Source organism: Homarus americanus, unplaced genomic scaffold, assembly GCF_018991925.1.
Source record: "Homarus americanus isolate GMGI-L3 unplaced genomic scaffold, GMGI_Hamer_2.0 scaffold41027, whole genome shotgun sequence".
NCBI lineage: Eukaryota > Metazoa > Arthropoda > Malacostraca > Decapoda > Nephropidae > Homarus > Homarus americanus.
The window spans coordinates 159,888-182,820 of NW_024745073.1; the positions used below are offsets into that span (position 1 = coordinate 159,888).

At 44.7% G+C, this 22,933-nt stretch overlaps 2 protein-coding genes across 3 annotated transcripts; one reads left to right on the forward strand and one right to left on the reverse strand.

Moving 5' to 3' along the window:
* Positions 1–1,858: 1,858 nt before the first annotated feature.
* LOC121878424 lies at positions 1,859–22,475 on the reverse strand. 2 transcript variants are annotated; one of them, XM_042384653.1, is made up of 5 exons: positions 22,337–22,475; positions 19,771–20,005; positions 7,621–7,912; positions 3,884–3,972; positions 1,859–2,985 (listed from the first exon to the last, which is right to left on the reverse strand). In XM_042384653.1, the coding sequence occupies exon 5, from the start codon at positions 2,981–2,983 to the stop codon at positions 2,102–2,104; it is 882 nt and encodes a 293-aa protein (XP_042240587.1). In that variant the 5' UTR covers positions 2,984–2,985; positions 3,884–3,972; positions 7,621–7,912; positions 19,771–20,005; positions 22,337–22,475; the 3' UTR covers positions 1,859–2,101. The 2 variants fall into 2 exon arrangements, with proteins under 2 accessions (XP_042240587.1, XP_042240588.1); XM_042384654.1 differs by lacking the exons at positions 7,621–7,912; positions 19,771–20,005; positions 22,337–22,475 and adding an exon at positions 6,786–6,878.
* Positions 11,595–19,610, forward strand: LOC121878423 (tryptase-like). The gene is made up of 8 exons (XM_042384652.1): positions 11,595–11,840; positions 15,568–15,703; positions 16,075–16,215; positions 16,738–16,960; positions 17,458–17,595; positions 17,955–18,171; positions 18,346–18,557; positions 18,841–19,610. The coding sequence occupies exons 1-8, from the start codon at positions 11,669–11,671 to the stop codon at positions 19,012–19,014; spliced, it is 1,413 nt and encodes a 470-aa protein (XP_042240586.1). The 5' UTR covers positions 11,595–11,668; the 3' UTR covers positions 19,015–19,610.
* Positions 22,476–22,933: the final 458 nt, after the last annotated feature.

Below are 22,933 nucleotides of genomic sequence, written 5' to 3' on the forward strand. Positions count from 1 at the left end.
TAAAGTCTGGATGTGGCCCCGATACCGGTTAAATAAGTTAGGGTGCCTAATTTGCTGGTGAAATACACTGAGGTGCCTTATCTTCAGGTGAAACAATCTGGTGTGGCTAATCTTCACATGAAATATGCTGAGGTGACTAGACTCAACGGGACGAAGTAACGGCATTAACAGAGACAGAACGTAACAAGGACCTGGGTGTATATGTTGACAATGAACTGAAGTTCTCGAGCCATTGTGAGAAGAAGATGAATCAAGCAACTAAACCAGTAAGTCTTATAAGAAGGTCGTGCATGTACTGTAGACGGTCATCCCTCGTAACGCTCTTCAAAAGTGAGGCGCTTCTCCGTCTGGAGTACTGTGACCCCGTCTGGTTCCCGAGATATGGTACAGTCTGGCAGTTGATTGAAAATGTCTAAAGGAGGGCCACCTGACTGGTGCCTGCACTGTGGTAGCTATTGTTCATAAATAAATACAACCCGCAGGTCACTCTACCGTCCTTAACAAAGAAGGAAAACCCATGGCTGTCTATAACTATCTTTAGCCACCAACAGCCGCAGTAAACAACACAGTAGATAACCAAAGGTGTTATAAAACCATCACCCGTGACCGACCCTGTTGAAGCAGGAGTCATTACAGCCACAAATATATTACTACTACTGCTACTACATTTAACTAATCACTATTAATAATTAAATCTAATTACTATTATTAATACTATCAATACATCTAATTAATTAACTAACTACATATAAGTAACTACTACTACTACTACTGCTAACTACTTCTAAGTGCTACTACTATTTCACTAACTGCTTGTTACCTAAATAACTACCTACTTAATTATCTAACGGCAAAAAATATCTCCCTAACTACCTACTTAACCAATTTATCCACCTAACCAAAATAAACTAACTTAAACTAACAAATTAATTATAACAAAGTAACCAACTTCCGAACTATAATTAACTTAACCAAAATAGCTGAATATAATATACTAAACATCCATCTATCTTGATCTTCACTTAATCGGTCAATCCAACAATTAATTAGTTGATGGATTGCTTGTCTATCAAAATATTACTCCGATTTTTACTGGTCACTCACACCAAACTAAATTTACCCTAGTATACCCTGTAAGGAGTATACGTTTTCTCTAAGGACACGTGAGAATGTAAAGACAAGACCGACTTCGCTATTATATCACTGACAGCGTTGTTATTAGAGAGATACAGCGACAGTGTTAAGTATTCAATGGCTAGTTACATCTTGGTACTGATATTATTGGAGAAAAAATATCAGTGTACAAACGAGTATTTTAAGTAAGTTGTAATTAAAATGTCAAGTGGCGAATAACACGAGCCAGCTACTTAAATGATATTGCCTTAGCTGTTTACAATTGCTTTATACAGTACTTTCATCGTCTACGTATATTGGAAATGGTATACCTGCATGGTCTATGTACCTGCGTTGTCTATACACATGTTGAACTGAGTATGAAGTGACACGAACGTTCAGCCTCCCATCACGACATACAGTATATAACTAGTACGGTGACAAGTTCTTACACACAAGTTTTACCCAGATAGCTCCATTTTCTACTACTACACTGGATTTTCTGGCTGGGGTGTGTCAGTAAGCACTCTTCTCTCACGTAATCCAGGAGAGTTATGTATGCTATGTTCTCAAACCAAACTACGTCAGAGTACAGCAGGACAGAAAGAGTAACGTTAAGAACAATAACTACATCAACACTTGATATTATTATTACTACTACTACTGTAACGTACAATAATTATTAAAGTAACAAGACTAATCATGGTACAAGAAAAAATTTCGTGGAATGAAAGAAATGAAAATATTGTACTGTATATTTATTCAATTATTATAAACATCTACCAAACTACTACAACTAACACCATAAAATATATCAACCAAATACTCCTACTTGTAGAATATTAGACTCACATACAGGAAAATTCTAACTGATTGCTGTTAGTCACTAATATTTACTTTGAACAAGACAACTCGACATTATTAAAATATCTACGAGTACATTGTGTTCCCAACTCAGGTCCCCGACACTGTCAAGGAACTGCTGTGGTCATCTAGTAGGGGTGTTGACGGAGCTCGGTCTCACGAACACCGGGTCAACGTGTCTAGGGAGGCCTGGCACCTGCGGCACGAACCCCAGGTAGTGAAGGAGGAGGAAGGACACCCACGCCCCCCGCGCCTTACTGCGTGTCGCCAGCACCACCTTCCCCACCGGGTTTAACACTAACTCTGAGCCAGACTCAACCACCGCCTTCAAAGGAATTTCTAATAAAGGTTTTGGTTCTTGATGGCGGCCATGAGGAGGAAGGTAAGGGTTGTCCATGGAGGAGATGGGCGGCGGGGAGCGTAGGTAGTGGATCCCCCACTTGTGGTGAGGACGGGTAATGGCGTTATAATTATTTTCTCCGTTTCTCAGTCCATAAGGCGAAGACATGTATGCATTAGAATATACAGCCGTTTGTCTGTTGTCATAACTGTTGAAATCCCTGTTAGTTATTCGCTGTTTATTATTATTAGTTTTGTGGTTATTCCTTATTGATCGAACACCGCCAAATATGGACCCAGGAGTCAGCTTGTAAACTAATGTTCTCTTACCCTGATAAAGGTCCGTTGTGAGCACGGCACTCATGTCACCTTGGCTCCCATCATGCATGGGAAACCGCTCATGATCTGCGATGATATCTAACATTTGTTCTATGTACTCTTCACTGAGTGACCAGGAAGATTCATTCTTTTTCGGAGGTCCTCTGCCACCTGTCGAAGACTTATGACGGGTGGGTGCTGATGGCGTGGCACCAGCGAGGGAAGTACTGCGGCTGGTGGTGGGCATAACGAAGTTGCTAGGTAAGTCATGACTGCCAGGATGTGTGACAGTGTCTTGGCACTGACTAACTCCCATCATTGTAACCAGCAACATGAAGGTGAAAGCCATTGCTGAAAGACATTTAAGAAATATTAGACATAGGGGAAATTCATGTTTTTGCATTTTTCAGTAATCTAAAGATAATTAGACACTGACGAGGGAAACTTTAGTGGCACGTACACAGACACAAGACATATATGCTGCATCCCCACCCCTCTGTGTTCCCAGCCATCACCCCACGACGGACAAGACGCACCTCACCAACCCTCACACATCACACACGCTAGACCCAGTCCCTTCTCTCTCAAAATGCACCATGAACGATATTTACCTCTTAAATAAAAAAAAGCAAAAACCCAATATAAAAAAACATGTATTTTACTACCACAACATATAACGTCTGGATGGTAACGTCACCTACTGTACATACTAAGTACCACCACCGGATGTCTCAAGTAACGGAACACTGGGGACCCCGTCAGTGGTGATGGCTGAGGACAGTATGGGGGGGAGGGGGGCTCACACGCTCCTGTCTCTGTGTATACCCGCACTGTCTAGGTACATGGTTTGTATACCTGTACGGTGTAAGTAAATAGTATACCTGCATTGACTACATACGAGTCTGAATCAATGAAAACCTGTAAGATGGTTTTACTGGTGAGGCTCTATGGAGATTAGGTGGTGAGAGAGTTGAAAGAAGGGGAGTAAGAGGAGTGGTAGTGAGTGTGAGAGGAGTAAAGAGGAGTGGTAGTGAATGTGAGAGGAGTAAAGAGGAGTGGTAGTGAGTGTGAGAGGAGTAAAGAGGAGTGGTAGTGAGTGTGAGAGGAGTAAAGAGGAGTGGTAGTGAGTGTGAGAGGAGTAAAGAGGAGTGTTAGTGAGTGTGAGAGGAGTAAAGAGGAGTGGTAGTGAGTGTGAGAGGAGTAAAGAGGAGTGGTAGTGAGTGAGTGTGTTGAGGAGAGGGGCGGTTACCTGGTACAGTAATCACGGGTCGCTGGTTGCTACAACTCACTCCCTCACGTCATCCTCGCCAGGGGTCGCCGCCACCTACCTCCCTCAAACTGCAATTAAAAATAATATATTAAACTTAACATAATTCTACCCCCCTTAGAATATTAAAACACATATTACTTTATTCTCTTTATAAATATCCTTCATAAAAGATCTCAGACAACAACAAAAATAAGAATAAAACAGGAAGGAACATCTGCTGTGAAAACTCGTGGATCAGTGTGAGGGATCGACAAGCTGCTGTACATACCACCACCACTACACTAACCTGTTCCCCCCATCACTTTAAACACTTCCATAGACCAATACCGCTCACTGGAATCACTACTTATCGAATGAAAGTAATCTCCCCCTCAGTACCTCCTCACCATGCTGGGGAGTAAGGTATAGTCTCCCCAGTCACTCCCTACCACCGCCAGCAGGTTATAAAATACAGTTAGTTACCTAGTCTCTACCCCTGGCAGTGATAGCGCCACCTATACCGGTACAGTGACTACTAGGCCGCCTCACTTACTCAGCAACACGTTAACTCCCAGCCACGACCCACACAACCTTCCTCCCACCCATGACCCACACAACCTTCCTCCCGCCCACGATTCATACGACCTCCCACACACTATCCACACGACCTCCCACCCACACAACCTTCCTCCCACCCACGATTCATACGACCTCCCACCCACACAACCTTCCTCCCACCCACGATTCATACGACCTCCCACACACTATCCACGCGACCTTCCTCCCACCCATGACCCAGACGATCTCCCACCCACACGACCTTCCACCCACCCATGACCCAGACGACCTCCCACCCACACGACCTTCCTCCCACCCACGATTCGATAAATGTCAACACAAACCTCATCACAATAACCAGCCTGTAGAATCGATAAGAAGCATTAAGACATCGAATAAATATACCCTGGCTGACGTAGTAGTGTGTTACCTGGCAACGGTACATAAACAGCGTGTGTGTCTGGCGCGGGGGAGGAACGCTGTATATACTGTTACGCTCACGATGGGGAGAAACTGTTCACGGTACAAATGGTATGTGAGGGTAGCACGTACACATTGGTTAAGATGTTGTAATCAAAACACACACACACACACACACACACACACACACACACACACACACACACACACACACACACACACACACACACACACACACACACACACACACACACACACACACACACACACACACACACACACACACACACGCACACACACACACACACACACCTGAGAACTCATTACATTACCGTTAATTAATTACAGTAAAACAAACGGTAAATAATTGGTAACGACCTCATGTGCTACTCTCTCTGGGTAAAACAAAACACGAAGACACAGACAGAGAGACAGACACCGACAGACAGAGAGACAGACACACACAGACACACACACCTGAGCGATAAATCAAGTCATTTTCCGGCCGAATTATTTAAAACAAAAACGAAACAAAAAAAACGCGATAACTCAAGTCATTTTCCGGCCGAATTATTTCCTCACAGTTCTTGTTGTGTTGAAATGAATACAAACATCGTCATGGTTTCTCTCGTCTGCTCTCTCTCACTCTTAATGGCCAATCATCGCCTCGTCATTCCCTATCAACAACCAATCACAGCCCGGTCTCTATCTCACCAACCAATCACCTTCCAGTCTCTTTCTATCAACAACCAATCACCTCTCAGTCTCTTTCTATCAACAACCAATCACAGCCCAGTCTCTCTTTCTCAACAACCAATCACCTCTCAGTCTCTCTCTTTCAAAACCAATCACTTCCCAGTTTCTCTTTTTCAACAACCAATCAGCTCCCAGTCTCTTTCTATCAACAACCAATCACCTCCCAGTATCTCTCTCAACAAACCAATCACCTCCCAGTCTCTATCTCAACAACCAATCACCTCACAGTATCTCTCTCACCAGCCAATCACCGCCCAGTCGCCGTCAGCTGAGAATTCCACAACATCTTCCTCACAGTTAAGTAAATATACACAGGTCCTCAGCCGTGACTTATATGATAAACAATCTCCTTAGACACGTTCTAATAGCTAATACTAGGAGGAGGAGGAGGAGGAGGAGGAAGTTGAGAGAGGGAAGAAGAGGAAAGGAAGAGTGAGAGGGAAGAGGAGAGGACAGGTAAGAAGAGGAGGAGGAGGAGGAGGAGGAGGACCCAGTACCAGACTAACTTAAGCAGCTACATTAAGTATACTAACAAGATAAAATACGACCCAGAAGTGACTTAATATACGACCTGGAAGTGACCTAAGATACGACCTGTAAGTGGCCTAAGATACGACTAGGAAGTGACCTACGATACGACCTGTAAGTGGCCTAAGATACGACTCGGAAGTGACCTACGATACGACCTGTAAGTGGCCTAAGATACGACTAGGAAGTGACCTACGATACGACCTGTAAGTGGCCTAAGATACGACTCGGAAGTGACCTATGATACGACCTGTAAGTGGCCTAAGATACGATTCGGAAGTGACATATCGAGAGGAGTGATGCCAACAACAGAACGGAGTGAAAGTGGAGTGAAATTTGCCCCCAGGTCGTTGTAAAGTATATAGCTATTGTCTTAATGTATCCAAGGTGGTACTACTTCAACGATCAACAGGGTCTTCGAGCACCTGGTGGAACACTGAGCACCTGGTGGAACACTGAACACCCGATGGAACAATGAACACCTAACTTCTGTAATAAAGGTTAATTACACGATTTGTACACATGCGGGTGTATGTAAAAGGGAAAACAGACAGACAGATAGACAGTAAATTTGTGTCTGAAAATATACCACAAATACCAAAAAACATAATCTTTTTCAGTGAACATTTCTATAACTCACAGAGAGGTCAGCTTTCTTCACCATCACCCCCCAAGATGGTGACCGAAACACAAGCGTACACATAGAATCACAGAACACACCACCGCCACGAAGTAACCTATACAATACTGCAGCTCAGTAAATAGAAATGGTGAGAGAATGTTCGATCAATCACAGTTGGCTTCGAACACTCCTCCACCACCAGTCACCATTACCTCTAGGTCCCCTCCCCTCACCACCCTCACCCTCCTTCGTGATACACAAATATCAAGTGTGGTAAAGGCAGCGTCTCAAAACTCTCTCTCTCTCTCTCTCTCTCTCTCTCTCTCTCTCTCTCTCTCTCTCTCTCTCTCTCTCTCTCTCTCAACACATAAGAGTACAGTATACGTATATCAATAAACCTCTAAAATTAAACCACACTAAACCTATACTACCTCTATACAGCATCTTAAACCTGTTACTGAACTAAAATCCTTTTGCTAATAAAACACACAGGCTATACTACACGTGTTATAATCTATAGTACAGTCTTATTTAATATAGTATTAGTCAAATGTTTAGAAGAAGCAAAAAAAAAAGGGGGGGGGAGGGTCTCTTAGTATGTGGTATAAATCATCTCTCAGTAGATCATGTCAGCTAGAGTAAGATTTCCCAACCTAACCGAACCTATCCCAACCCAACCTAACCTACTTGACCCTACCCTAAACTAACCCAACCTAACCCTACCCAACCCCCTTAAGGTAGAATTAAGGTAATAAATCTTCAAATACAAACAGCCTGAGTATCTAATCTTCACGCTATCCGCTTCTCCCTTACTAACAAGCTACTGTACATGAAGACATAAACCATCTCTCACCTTAACTTATCAAGCAGAGATATCACCATCAATGGACACTTGTATATCGCAGAACAAGAGCTGTCATTGGTGGCCGGCTCTCGTGTAACACCTACTGCCGAGGGTTACCAACTGACTCACCACCACTGCTGGAATATCTGGCTGGATCAAACTCTTCATAGAAAACGGACTATGGACCAACAGAAAACGGACTCTGGGCCAATAGAAAACGGAGTCTGGACCCAATAAGATGCTTCAGTAGACAGGTGGTTGTCTGCGTGTTGATCTTCACAGTTCATGCTTGGGTCTGGTTCTGTAATAATAATAGTTTCTATCATATACTTGACCTAAATTAACATACAAGTATAGAATAATTGGTCATTGTTAATATACTTGTTACTGTGTGTGTGTGTGTGTGTGTGTGTGTAAATAGAATACTTTCACGCACATCACATAAAAAATCTTTCTCAAATAAGAAAAAAAGAAGAAAATCTATAAAGACCGCAACACCACAATGACACAGCAAGTATAGTATTCTTTCCCTGCATTTGGTTACGTTACTACCACCACCTCACGCCCTGCCAGTCACCACCACCACCACCTCACGCCCTGCCAGTCACCACCACCACCTTACGCCCTGCCTGTCACCACCACCACCACCACCTCGACATTGCCCTGCCAGTCACCACCACCTGAGCGCCCTGCCAGTCACCACCACCACACTACCTTCCAGTGCTGCCCTGCCAGTCATTTCACCACCACCACCACGCCCTGCCAGTCACCACCACCACCTCACGCCCTGCCAGTCACCACCACCACCTCACGCCCTGCCAGTCACCACCACCACCTCACGCCCTGCCAGTCACCACCACCACCCCGTGCCACGATCACTACTGTACTGTGCTTCCCATGGATGTATACAGCGCATACTTCATGTCCTCGTGATAACTGGACTATACACACCACTCACCGCGTCAGGCTCGGGGCAGTGGTACCGTGGGAACTAACGACAGGTGTCTCTTAACTCAGGAGTCCACCCACACTAATTACTCCACGGCGTATATATTATGAGGAACATGTAAAAAAATCTTACATCAGATAAACATTCCGGGTGTCTAGTTAACATCAGTACCCTTTGTGTGTGTGTGTGTGTGTGTGTGTATTACCTGGTCTGTACATTACCTGGTCTGTATACTAAGGTAACCTGCATTTAAAACTACTATAAAAAAGGGTAGCCAATCACATGACTAAATGAAACTGTGTTATTGTTGTCGTGATTGATTGTGGCACTTAAGGGGAGAGTATTTACTATTATATCACGTACAATCACGAACAATAGCCCCCCCCCCACACAAGTCTTGATCCTCACTACAGCCAGGTAACGAGTGCTGGACTTGTAGGAATGCAAACATGGACTTTTTTTTTTTAGATAGATTCAAGGACAACTAAACTAACTTAAACTGTGGTGACTGGTTATGACTGAACTGTGTGTGTGTGTGTGTGTGTGTGTGTGTGACTAAAACTGTGTTGACGGGTTAGTGACTGAACCTGTGAGGTGTGTGTGTGCGTGTGTGTGACTCAAAACTGTGTTGACGGGGTTAGTGACTGAACTGTGAGTGTGTGTGTGACTAAACGTGTTGACGGGTTAGGTGACTGAACTGTGTGTGTGTGTGTGTGTGTGTGTGTGTGTGTGACTAAAACTGTGTTGACGGGTTAGTGACCGAACTCGTGAGTGTGGTTAAGACTGTGTTGACGGGTTAGTGAACTGTGAGTGTGTGTGACTAAACTGTGTTGACGGGGTTAGTGACTGAACCGTGGAGTGTGGTTAAGACTGTGTTGACGGGTTAGTGACTGAACTGTGAGTGTGGTTAAGACTGGAAGTTGACGGGTTATGACTGAACCAGAGTGTGGTTAAGACTGTGTTGACGGGTTAGTGACTGAACTGTGGTGTGTGTGGTTACGACCGCGTTGACGGGTTAGTGACTGAACTGTGAGTGTGGTTAAGACTGTGTTGACGGGTTAGTGACTGAACCGTGAGTGTGGTTAAGACCGTGTTGACGGGTTAGTGACTGAACTGTGAGTGTGGTTAAGTGAATTGTGTTGACGGGTTAGTGACTGAACTCGTGAGGGTTAAGACTGTGTTGACGGGTTAGTGACTGAACTGTGAGTGTGGTTAAGACTGTGCTGACGGTTAGTGACCGGAACTGTGAGTGTGGTTAAGACTGTGTTGACGGGTTAGTGACTGAACTGTGAGTGTGGTTAAGACTGTGTTGACGGGTTAGTGACTGAACTGTGAGTGTGGTTAAGACTGTGTTGACGGGTTAGTGACTGAACTGTGAGTGTGGTTAAGACTGTGTTGACGGGTTAGTGACTGAACTGTGAGTGTGGTTAAGACTGTGTTGACGGGTTAGTGACTGAACTGTGAGTGTGGTTAAGACTGTGTTGACGGGTTAGTGACTGAACTGTGTGTGTGGTTAAGACTGTGTTGACGGGTTAGTGACTGAACTGTGAGTGTGGTTAAGACTGTGTTGACGGGTTAGTGACTGAACTGTGAGTGTGGTTAAGACTGTGTTGGTTAAGACTGTGTTGACGGGTTAGTGACTGAACTGTGTGTGTGGTTAAGACTGTGTTGACGGGTTAGTGACTGAACTGTGAGTGTGGTTAAGACTGTGTTGACGGGTTAGTGACTGAACTGTGAGTGTGGTTAAGACTGTGTTGACGGGTTAGTGACTGAACTGTGAGTGTGGTTAAGACTGTGTTGACGGGTTAGTGACTGAACTGTGAGTGTGGTTAAGACTGTGTTGACGGGTTAGTGACTGAACTGTGAGTGTGGTTAAGACTGTGTTGACGGGTTAGTGACTGAACTGTGTGTGTGGTTAAGACTGTGTTGACGGGTTAGTTAGACTGAACTGTGTGTGTGGTTAAGACTGTGTTGACGGGTTAGTGACTGAACTGTGAGTGTGGTTAAGACTGTGTTGACGGGTTAGTGACTGAACTGTGAGTGTGGTTAAGACTGTGTTGACGGGTTAGTGACTGAACTGTGAGTGTGGTTAAGACTGTGTTGACGGGTTAGTGACTGAACTGTGAGTGTGGTTAAGACTGTGTTGACGGGTTAGTGACTGAACTGTGAGTGTGGTTAAGACTGTGTTGACGGGTTAGTGACTGAACTGTGAGTGTGGTTAAGACTTCGCTCTTGGCCTCGAACTTAATAAGAATTACAGGAGGGAACGAAGAGTCACCAGTGTATATAGACAGTTCCCATCTTTGGCACGATGACACAGACCCCTCTCTCCTGGCTGACTGTGTGTGTGTGTGTGTGTGTGTGTGTGTGTGTGTGTGTGTGTGTGTGTGTGTGTGTGTGTGTGTGTGTGTGTGTGTGTGTGTGTGTGTGTGTGTGTGTGTGTGTGTGTGTGAATTTAGTGTTTTGTCTTCAAGATGCTTTTCCATGAAACTTACATTTATTATTAACCCTAAGAGGATGATGATTTAAACTTAGTCCTCAAGGGTTAAACCATCGCCCTCACTACAGCCTGAGACAACAGAAAGAATAAAACGAGAAAGATGACTATCAGTTCTGACACACACACACGCACACACACGCACACACACACACACCAGTCTACTTTCTTGTGTTATCTTTAACTGCATCAACTAACTGTTTACCTTTGTCTGTGAACCTGTACTGTCTGTATGATGGCTCTATGTGAACCTGTATGATGATTTGACTGACTAACCATCAGTTACCATTAATGTGGGTCAGGTGAGGGTGACCCAGTAAACACGACCTTGCTCTCACTGTTTATATCTTCACTGTATCATTACTAATACGACAACCAAAAGTTTTAAGCTGAAGTGCTACTTGTTAATTATTTTATTGTTGCTTCGGTCCGTGACAAGTTACAACGTGGAATCGTGGCACCTGTGTGGGTGGGTGGCGGGGAGGGGGAGTTAAGGGGGGGGCGTCACAATGTGTGGGGGACAGTAGTGAGGGGCGGCGGCCCCGGCCTCACTCATCAATAGTCAGTTGTCGGAACAGGTGTGCATCCTCTGGCTCCCCTCATGACCTACCATGAACACTTTCCTGCAGGTGCTGCTGCAGGTGGTCATAGCAGGGTGCTGGTGCTCACCTGTGTGGGGCAAGGTAGTGTTGGGCACCAGACTCAGGAACAGATTCATGATAAGTGAGCTAGCAGTGATGGAGCCTCCGTTACCTCAACACAGGTCCTCCAACACCACCTCCCGTAAGTGTTGCCTCTCACTCACCTCCCTGTACGTCAACAACAAGCTAAAGGCAAAGTTCTGAATATTTCTGTGAATAATTTCAGTTATTCAACTTTCCTCAACACTACCCGAGTATTTTGTCCTCGAGATGTAACAACACATATTAAGATGAGTCGTAGCCAACACCACAATGAATGAGTAAACAACACAATTTAACTTAACCACACCACACCACCAACAACTGTTACCAGCACCCAAAAAGTTTCTTCAGCTACACCATGACAACACACCAAACGTCGCCCGTGGTAGGTTAGGTTAGCACCAGGGTGAGGGTCTAGTCTACACGACGGGGGTTCTGAGAAACACTGAGTCACGTGGGAGGGTGGTGGTGGTGGTGGTGATAATAATGCTGTAGTTGTGGTTGCGATGATGTGGTTGTGGTGATGACGTGGTTGTGATGATGACGTGGTTGTGGTGATGACGTGGTTGTGGTGGTGATGTGATTGTGATGATGACGTGGTTGTGGTGATGACGTGGTTGTGGTGATGACGTGGTTGTGGTGGTGAAGACAGGCCTAATATAGTGGTGAATGATCTAGAAGTGAGAATATTCAAGGTAATAACCAACGCTGTATGGGCCATCTGCTCTATACAGTGTTGCCATAGTAACCGTGAATGTAATATTACTGTATATAATGAACTAACGTCTCTGATAAGGAATTATAGTGTAAGATATAAACTAATATAATGAAGTTTGTGTAGTATACGGTATACTGGAGTGTGTTATGTATACTATTTATGTATTTTTTCCTGCATTTCAAGTTTTTTTCGATATAATGCAGAGTATTCAGAATTACAAACAAACACACACACACACACACACACACACACGAAATAAACATCCACAAACAATTAAGCTCGACAAACAACACAACACACCAACAAATAAATAAAAAATAATAAACAAACACACAAACGAACAAACAAACACACACACACAGACAAATCCTTCACATAACCAATCATTCCTGTAATAAAAGATGTCTGTAATGTTTCAATAAGGTTCCCCCTCTTGCGTCACACCCCCCCACCTCTACCCCCCCCCCACCTCTTGCGTCACACAGCCCCCCCCCACCTCTTGCGTCACACAGCCCCCCTCTTGCGTCCACACCAGCCCCTCAGCCCTCTCATCACACACCCCTCCTCGTCCACACAGCCCCCCCACCTCTTGCGTCACAGCCCCCCCTTGCGTCACACTCCAGCCCCCCCCACCAACACCAACAAACAAGCGTCTTAACAGTGAACCTGAATAAATATTATGTATGTTTATTTGTATACTGATCAACAAGTTGTTCTTCTACGACTTTTCCTCCACACTATAATGATGACAGTAAGACTTTTAACATCAAACTAAGTTAATGTAATGAATGTGTTGATGTTACGGACGGTTTATATAAGGAAACATCCACTTAACGGTTTGGGTGGAGATGAGATTATGTTATATCGAGGGGCTCATTAGATATAAACCTCCATTTAGCGGATTTTATGGAGAGAGATGTCCGTTATAAGGAGGTTTTACTGTATTCATATAAAACGTAAGACAAATTAAAAACAACAGCTAGTGTGTGTGTGTGTGTGTGTGTGTGTGTGTGTGTGTGTGTGTGTGTGTGTGCTACAGATCAAGCCTTGCCGTGTCTAGAAATATACACGACAGTCATGAATTATTTACACCAGACTGTCTTTTCGCGTGACCTCTCTGTAACCTGGATATTACAGTCTTTTGAATTATTCTTTCATCCACTCACTGTATTTCACAGCTGTATTCCTGTACTGTGAACCGGAAACTTGTTTATTTATGCCTGTAAATTCGTTCCGACTTTCACCACCTCACTGTAAACCGGAAAATTAAATGTGACTTGGAAGAATAAACATCCCGGCTTATTTCACCTGATGATCAAATACCTTAGGGCTACCTGGGAGGAGGGGTAGGTTAGGTTAGGTTAGGTTAGCAAGGAGCAAAACCACACAACGGCTCTGTTAGTACATATTTGTTTGATCAATCGAGCCAAGGACTGCGGCTCTACTGTTGCTATACTGACACGGCCTCTGCGATACCGCGATGCTCTGCCCTGGTACTGCTATGTAAGGCGTTGATACTGCTATGTAAGGTGGTGGTACTGCTATGTAAGTCGTGATGGTACTGCTGTATAAGGTGGTGGTACTGCTGTATAAGGTGGTGGTACTGCTGTATAAGGTGGTGGTACTGCTGTATAAGGTGGTGGTACTGCTATGTAAGGCGTTGATACTGCTATGTAAGGTGGTGGTACTGCTATGTAAGTCGTGATGGTACTGCTGTATAAGGTGGTGGTACTGCTGTATAAGGTGGTGGTACTGCTATATGTATAAGGGTGGTACTGCTGTACTGCTGTATAAGGTGGTGGTACTGCTGTATAAGGTGGTGGTACTGCTATGTAAGTCGTGGTGGTACTGCTGTATGCTGTATGGGTGGTGGTACTGCTATGTAAGTCGTGGTGGTACTGCTGTATAAGGTGGTGGTACTGCTGTATAAGGTGGTGGTACTGCTATGTAAGTCGTGGTGGTACTGCTGTATAAGGTGGTGGTACTGCTATGTAAGTCGTGGTGGTACTGCTGTATAAGGTGGTGGTACTGCAATGTGGTGGTACTGTACTGCTACATAAGACGTGGTGGTAGGGGCTATCGACCAAACATGACGCAGGAGACAGGATGTGTAAGTGTAACGACGCATCTATAAAACAGCGAAGAGTTCACCCAAGGCCCCTCCTCCGTCGCCACCACCACCACCAGGTTAGGTTAGGTTCCTCCTCCCCCACCACCACCAGGTACAGCACTGCCTAGGATAAGGACCTAAATGACTTCCTTCATCCCTCCTACAAGTAGCTAAAATCGTAGGTTGGAGTGTCAAGACTGGTAACCTATGTACTCCATCTTAACCAAACCAAACCTAACCTAACCACCTAGCCTAACCTAACCCCACCCAGCCACTACTGTGAGAGGAAAGAGAGTCATCAAGTGAACTAACACATCCATTTGACGTCTGTGTGTGTTATTATCACTACAGGTTCTCAAGGACACCGCCAGGGACGTGATGGTATCTGTTGCTTAAGGGGAGTGGAAAGGGGGGGGAGGGAGTAGTCGTCAAGTGAGCACCCCACTGGGAGATGTTGTTTGTGTGTGTGTGTGTGGTGACCCATACACGCCAACATGGTGACCAGCCACCTCATCAATTATTTACGATTCCTCACTCACACACACACACACACACTCGAGATCCCTAGCCCGGGAATTGCTGCTCGACACCACAGCCGCATCCAGCCCATACGTTCACGAATTGATCGCTATAAGAACAGCCCAGTCCCACCCATTGTAAAAATTATCAATAACTTGTAATAAACCAGTGTATTCACTCCCAGTAAATACTACTTCTTGCACTGTCACTATGTTGAAATGCCCTGTAGTCTGAGCTTTTCCCCACCTAGTTATTATATATCTTATTTGTATCGAAACCTATTCCCCAATTATGTAACTGTATATTTTAAGCCTTCTAGCTGCTATGCTCTTTCAATAAACCGTTAATTATTATTATTATTACACACTATACCATGAGTCCCACTTCAGCATAACAAAAACTGTGAGATAGTCCGCTATTAGGAGCACCAGCACTAGTAACATAACATAACATAACATAAGTATTTTATTGTGCCAACAGAGATGAGTAGTAAGCAGGCAGAAGAAGAGGAAGGAGTGACCATGACGAAGCTGGTGGCCGTGAAGGAGTGTAACACCACCCACCACCTGGATGATGGCCACGCTGTCCTCCTCTTCTCCCGGCAAGATCTGTACAGGTGAGAGGCGCCCCTCTACCACCTCCCGCCGTCCTCACTTAAATCGATGTGACGCCCAATTTGTTATTCTTAATTATTTATACATAACATTATTCACATTTTTCATCCTCTATCAATTGAATTATTATCGTTTTTTTTGTTATCATTATTATTACTATTATTTGTTTTTTGTGGGGACGATACAGACAGGTGTAGCAATTAAGGTGTTACTCCAGGAATAGTAATTAAGAGCAGGTAACTCCAAGTGTGGTAATCCTAGGTGTAATAATTAAAGGTATACACCACCCCTGGTCCACTTCTTGTAGGTGCAATAACTTAAATCCTACCCGCCACCCAGAGCTACTGTAGAAGGGGGTGCTCCTCTCCTGCAGATACGAGTGTACACAAACCTTCCAGCCCATCAACCAGGACAGTCACCTGACCCTCACCTGCCAACACTTGCAACTCAAGTTCAACTGTTTCCTCGAGGCGCTCACCGTCACCGTAGACGACCAGACGGACACGTACTGCAGGTAACTCACACCCTCCCACCGCTACAGGACGTCTCAAAATAATACATAACACCGCCATACATTGTCCTCACCTGTGATAGATCTCATACATCAACAAGTGAGGACAATGTTGATGTTGTAATATAAACAGTCACGCGATCTCCACCAAAATTTGTATAGGCTGTGTGTATATCTTTTTTTTTAGACATCCTGTGACCTGACCTAACCTAACCTTTCATAGCAGACTTAGCTAGGACCCTTCCCCTACCCAAGAACAATGCCCTGGTGAAGTTTCATTGTCATCTGTTTGTTGGTGTTCGAGATATCGCGCGGAGACAATAATATCGTGAACACAGGCTGAATCCACTATAGCCAATGCCTTGAGCTTCGTCTCCGGGAGGTGCAACGAGACCATCCCATTTTTTTCCCTTTCCTTTCTGTTCAGCTCTCAAACACAGGTGGTCCCCGCTGCACCTCCAGTACGTTACTGTTGTACTAACACTTAAGATGATCGTGTCGTAAAACTGTTGGGTTGTGGTATAGGAATGACGAGGTGAAGCCAAGGACGGGGAAGGTGGTGGTGGTGCAGTACCGGCGGCTGATGGGCGGGATACACGGAGGCTATGTGTGCACAGTGGTCACCTCCTACCCCGAGACCCCCGCCAACCTCGCCTCCCCCTGCATCACTTGTGGAGACGTGGCCGTCACGGACGAGACGACCCGCTTCAGTGTCCAGCGGATAGTGGGTGGCCTAGCTGCTGAAAAGGTGAGTCATGGTGTAGGTCGTGTCACCTGGGCCAGGGGACGAAGCTGACAGTTAAATACAAAGACTTTCTCCCGGTCACCTCCCACCCACCTACCACATACCCGTACATGACTCATGGTTCTAGAAAGGGTATTTCCGATCTATACTGATGACGGATTGTTAAGTCACATCTGTAAGACGACGTGGCACTCTGAAGCCCCCCCCCCCCCACAAGTTAATGTTTAAAGGAAGAGAATTTCGCCCCATTACATGACACTGGATTACATTAGCATTTCCTCATACTTGTTTGTTATACATTGTCTCATCAAATAATTAGTACGGTATGTATCTTCAACACAACGGCTACAGTGTCATATACTGTCAGCTTAGAGCCAGTAGTCTGTGGCACCAATTCTCTCGATGTAGTACTGTACTTGTGTCAACTTAACGGTTATGAAGTCAATTTACTCCTAATAACAACTGTATGACGAGCCAATGACCAGGTCTCCTCCTAACAGAACGAGTACCCGTGGATGGCGTTTCTGGTGATAGAGGTGAACACGTACGAGTACAGGTGTGGCGGCTCCCTCATCACTAGCACTCTCATCCTCAGCGCCGCCCACTGCTTCTCTGGCTACAACATCAAGTCGATCAAAGTAAGGGGTAACATAAGGGAGAGGGGGGAAGGGAAGGAGGCAGGGAGAAAGAGGAGGAAAGAAAAAGGGATGGAAGAGAACAGAAGATAGGATGATTATGAAAAGAGAGTTTTGGTTTAAGGGGACGTCTGCTACTTAGTAATCTTCCTAAACTGGCCATCTTGTGAAGTGACTGTGTGGCGCAATTTATGACGTTTCTTCAGGTTAATATGTTTGGAAACCTCTCCCTGTATGTGTGTGTGTGTGTGTGTGTGTGTGTGTGTGTGTGTGTGTGTGTGAAGACCTATATACTGTGTTAATGGACCTCCAACAAATCAATGTACAATATCAACTGTGAGGCTCTGCCACGCCCCCGGCAGGTTGGTCTCGGGAAGCTGGATGTAAGCAGCTACTACGAGGACGACGCCCACTGGTACAAGACCACCAAGTACGAGGTCCACCCGCAGTATGACGACGCCAACATCCAAAACGACGTGGCCCTCGTCGTCCTGCCTGACCCTGTTACCTTCACAGACTCCATCCGTCCGCTGTGTCTCCCCGCCACCGACATCGATATGGCCGGCGTCATCGCTACTGGTACGTCTTAGTGGGTGTACCTAAGTTACTCTTTCATTCACGCATTACCAATCAATATTTCATACTACTAGTTGTTATACTAAGTTGAAAGGTATCAACACGCGACAAGGTGGTCACATAACATGGGCAGATACTCAACATGCTGGTTACGACCCTCTGCTTGTGTGTCTTCAGCCAGCGGGTGGGGCGCTGTCATGTATGGAGGCTACGAGGCCAAGGAGCTACAGGAGGTGGAACTTGAGGTGCAGACCAACGCCAACTGTCAGGCAGCCTGGAGGGAAAAGTTCCAGGACCAAACATTCACCCTCCTGTCCTCCCAGTTGTGTGCCATCGCTGATGGCAAGGACACCTGCAGCGGCGATTCCGGCGGACCTCTCATTGTGAAGGTGAGGAACACAGGGGCTTCAGAGGGGTGAGGAGGAGGGAGGATATATGCTTCAGAGAAGGGAGGTGTGCTTCAGAGAGGTCAGGGGAAGGGAGGAGATGTGCTTCAGAGAGGTGAGGAGGAGGGAGGGGTGTGCTTCAGATAGGTAAGGAAACGGCAGAGATGAAAGTTAAGTGTCATGATGGTAAGAAAGTTGAGAAAGTAATATCAAATACCACATAAACCTGTGTTTTCTTTACCCCCTGAAAAAGGTCCTTTAATAATGAATATTTCTCCCCGGGCAGGTTGGAGGTCGATGGGAGGTGCTGGGCATAACCTCCTACGGGTACAAGTGTGCGGTGAAGGACGTCCCGGGGGTCTACACCAGAGTGTCTAAGTATCTCACCTGGATCAACACTTTTATACCTGACGACTACTGCAGTACTGCACCAACAACCAGTGACCCCCTACATCAGTGACCCACTACACACACATACATCAGTGACCCCCTTTATATATACACACACACACACGGACCAGCTGGGGTAAGGAGTTGTGTGGCTGAAGGAACAGAGATGCTTCGCCAAAAGTGAAGCTGCAGCCAACCTTGACACCACCACAGGAGGCCGAAGGATGTGTATGTGTGAAAGGCCAACAACAACAAACTGTGATAACTTACATATGAACGAAAGCAACAAGACAAATAAACCTTCTTATCCATATATATATATATATATTTTCACGTCTCACCTAATGATCTGCAACAAATATATAAATACTGTACCTCACTTTTACGGAGGTCCAATAGTTCCACCTAGATAACATAAACCGGTATAAATGTTTATTTTTCTAGAGCACCAAAACTATATTCTTAAAACGTTTGTTGTTTAGGTATTCGAGCGATAATACAAGCAACGGGAACACGAAGAGAGAGCCTCAGAGAATAAAGATGAACCTGAACCCAAGAGGAAGTGTCGTCTAGTGCACATCATGTATAAGTCATTACGACGACGTTTGTTATTTGTTATGTAATACGTCCCTCCTATAATTACTATAATAAAAATGTATATAGGAACTTGTACAGTTTGTTTCAGTCCTTCATGAGGTGAGACAGACTGACACTCACATCCCAGCCTCACCACAACACACAGATCAACAATTCATTTCATTTTCTTTTTCACACATCTAGTTTTAGTCGCCCATGTAAGTATTTAAATATAGGGACCTGCACCTACCTTCTCTCAGTTGGTGTAACCTGTGACGCCAGGATACGTGTGACGCCAGACTAGGTGTGACGCCAGGCTACATGTGACGCCAGGCTACGTGTTTTCCTTATCCGTCTTCGTCACTAGTCAGCTTATCTGTTGACTATCAAGCACCATCTCCTGACGACAACAACACACTGTCCAGCCTCCACACAAACACACACTCCTCTTGTCATATGAAACTCCATCCCGGCACATGGGAGACCTGCAACACGTTACATGATGAAACCTCTTATAATAAACAACAGAACGAGGACACTAAATCATGGAGCCATTAAATGTGTTGTCTCAGCTACATAATCACAGCGTCAGGGAGCCATTAAATGTGTTGTCTCAGCTACATAATCACAGCGTCAGGGAGCCATTAAATGTGTTGTCTCAGCTACATAATCACAGCGTCAGGGAGCCATTAAATGTGTTGTCTCAGCTACATAATCACAGCGTCAGGGAGCCATTAAATGTGTTGTCTCAGCTACATAATCACAGCGTCAGGGAGCCATTAAATGTGTTGTCTCAGCTACATAATCACAGCGTCAGGGAGCCATTACATGTGTTGTCTCAGCTACATAATCACAGCGTCAGGGAGCCATTACATGTGTTGTCTCAGCTACATAATCACAGCGTCAGGTTAATGTTTGTCTTACTTGTGGTGTCATTAACTTAGCTTATGATTTTTTACAGTCCAGAGCATATGATATTTAAAACAATACATGAATTTCCTGCTATTACTAAATGACTAATGTATATCTTAATTGCTTTCTCGTTAATGTCATAAATGTCATAAATTATTCATGACACAACAAACTTTAGGACAATAGTTTTAAACTCAGAAATATATAAATGAGGAGAGAAGGTGTGACACTTAACATGTACCTATGGCAGTAATTATAGTATACCCTCTAATAAACCCGTTTTCTATGATGCCATACATGACCAGCGGGATACTTTGTCAATAATCGTTTTTATGTTTATGTCGTCGTGTTGTTATGTGTGTGTGTGTGTGTGTGTGTGTGTGTGTGTGTGTGTGTGTGTGTGTGTGTGTGTGTGTGTGTGTGTGTGTGTCGCAAAAGTTCCCAATTAGTCACTCGGATTATTACGCCTCCCGACAAACCTCTTCACCTAGTCTAGTTTTAATTTCTTTCTAACACACCTTTTACCAATACTGTATTTACCTTATTTATCTTATTTCCAATCCTTTATCTATTTCCCAAACAAACAACAATTTTCACTCCTTCAACTTCCTGCCTACGCCTTAATGTCTCATCATAGGGTATTATTTATGCGTTGTCCGAGGCTTTGTATAACTCACAGTGCTTGCCAACTCTCGGTAAAGCACTATTACCTACAAGGGAGGGAGGCAATACCACAGGACCTCTTGGTAACACTGACTATAGAGAAGAGCTGGCCGGGTCTTAGTGGGTTACGTGTGAGGGTCAGAAGGACACTATAGAGAGGTAGAGTCACCTTCACATTTCTCAACACTGAACAAAGTTTCCAGTTCACCGCCCACGACCCCAGCCGGATGTTGAATACTGACGGTGGAGACATGAGGCAATGATCACCACACCACACCACCTTAACGTTACATAATTCCTCCAGGTAACGTTAAGGTATTTAATCATGAGGTGAAATAAACTGTAGGGTCCCGTAATGTTCACGAGTTGCTACTTTCGTCAAGAACCTTTCACACACACACACACACACACACACACACACACACACACACACACACACACACACACACACACACACAGAGCAATATTAAGTCTACACCAAGAAGGTTTTATGACCATCAAGGTTGTTTTACATATTAATTTACGCTCTGGCACCTTCCTAAGGAACTGACGAGCGGCTGAACGATGCAATAAGTTATAGTTTGAAATGTTCACACGTTTGTTGTTATATATATTAGAGAAGTATCGACACTGTGTCAAGTGTCACGGACCTCACACCCGGGGGAAGGAATACGAACATTCCTTACATAAGACGGTTTCCCTGTTTTGAAATCAACCTCGTCTACAATGAATTATCCAAGACTGTGGTGTCGCGGAGCTGCCCTTGGCGGTGTCCTGGAACACTGGATAAACAATGATTCCTGCAGGGCCCCGCTACCCTCCAACACTGAGGTGGGCCGCGTGAAGGTGTTCGTCCACGTCACACACACCAACCTATGGTGGTGTAATGTGGGCGAGGGTTCTGCCTGGTGTAACTTCCGTGTTATTGTGAAGTAGGAGGCCCATACAAGCACTGTTCTCACCATGTACAACACATCCTGTTTACTACATCCTGTTAGCTAAAGTTTAAGGTTTCCAAATATAATTTCTCTCACACTCACTGACTATTGGAAAATACAGTGAATAACTCACACACATTTGCATATTTTATCGACAGTGAATAATATTACCATTAATTCATACAGAATACAGTACAGTATATACGACATACAATAATACAACCATCATCCCTGTGTATTATTACCAGTGTCACTCAGCGGGTGTTACTTACACCTGTGTATAAACTGCAGGTGTAACGTTACCAGTATATGAGATCCTGTAGACTGAGGGGGAGGTGATGTGAGTGTCGACCCCCCCCCTCGGAGGTGTGGCACCTGCCGGGCACTGGCCAGCCTCACCTCACCACTGTGGCCGTACTGGTGTCTACACGTTATCTGAAAATAATTAAATCATTTGTACTTTGAAAACCATAATTATAAAATATTCCAAGAAAACAAAAGAAAAACAAAACAAAACGGTAAGAAACTTAACGACAGGAACTGTGCATGAATAAAATTTACAAGTGTTTTATATCTCATATTTGTTAATTGTTGCTGACAAGTATATTACTATCCTTGTTACCGCTTATGTTGTCGAGGCTCAGTAATTACATTATAACAACAACAAAGAAGAGGTCTTGTCAGAAAAACTTGTACAATTTACTATAAAAAATTCATCCCTTAACAGATCATCAAGAGGCAAATGTTTTGAACTACAGAACCGTGAGAACAAAGTGTCTTGACGCCTTGCCTGTACTCCGGCCAGCTACGGTCACCACTTTACATATTAATGTTTCCCAGAAGCCGCATTGACAGTCACCAGCACCTTCCAGTTACTACTCCCAGTGACGCTACACGCAT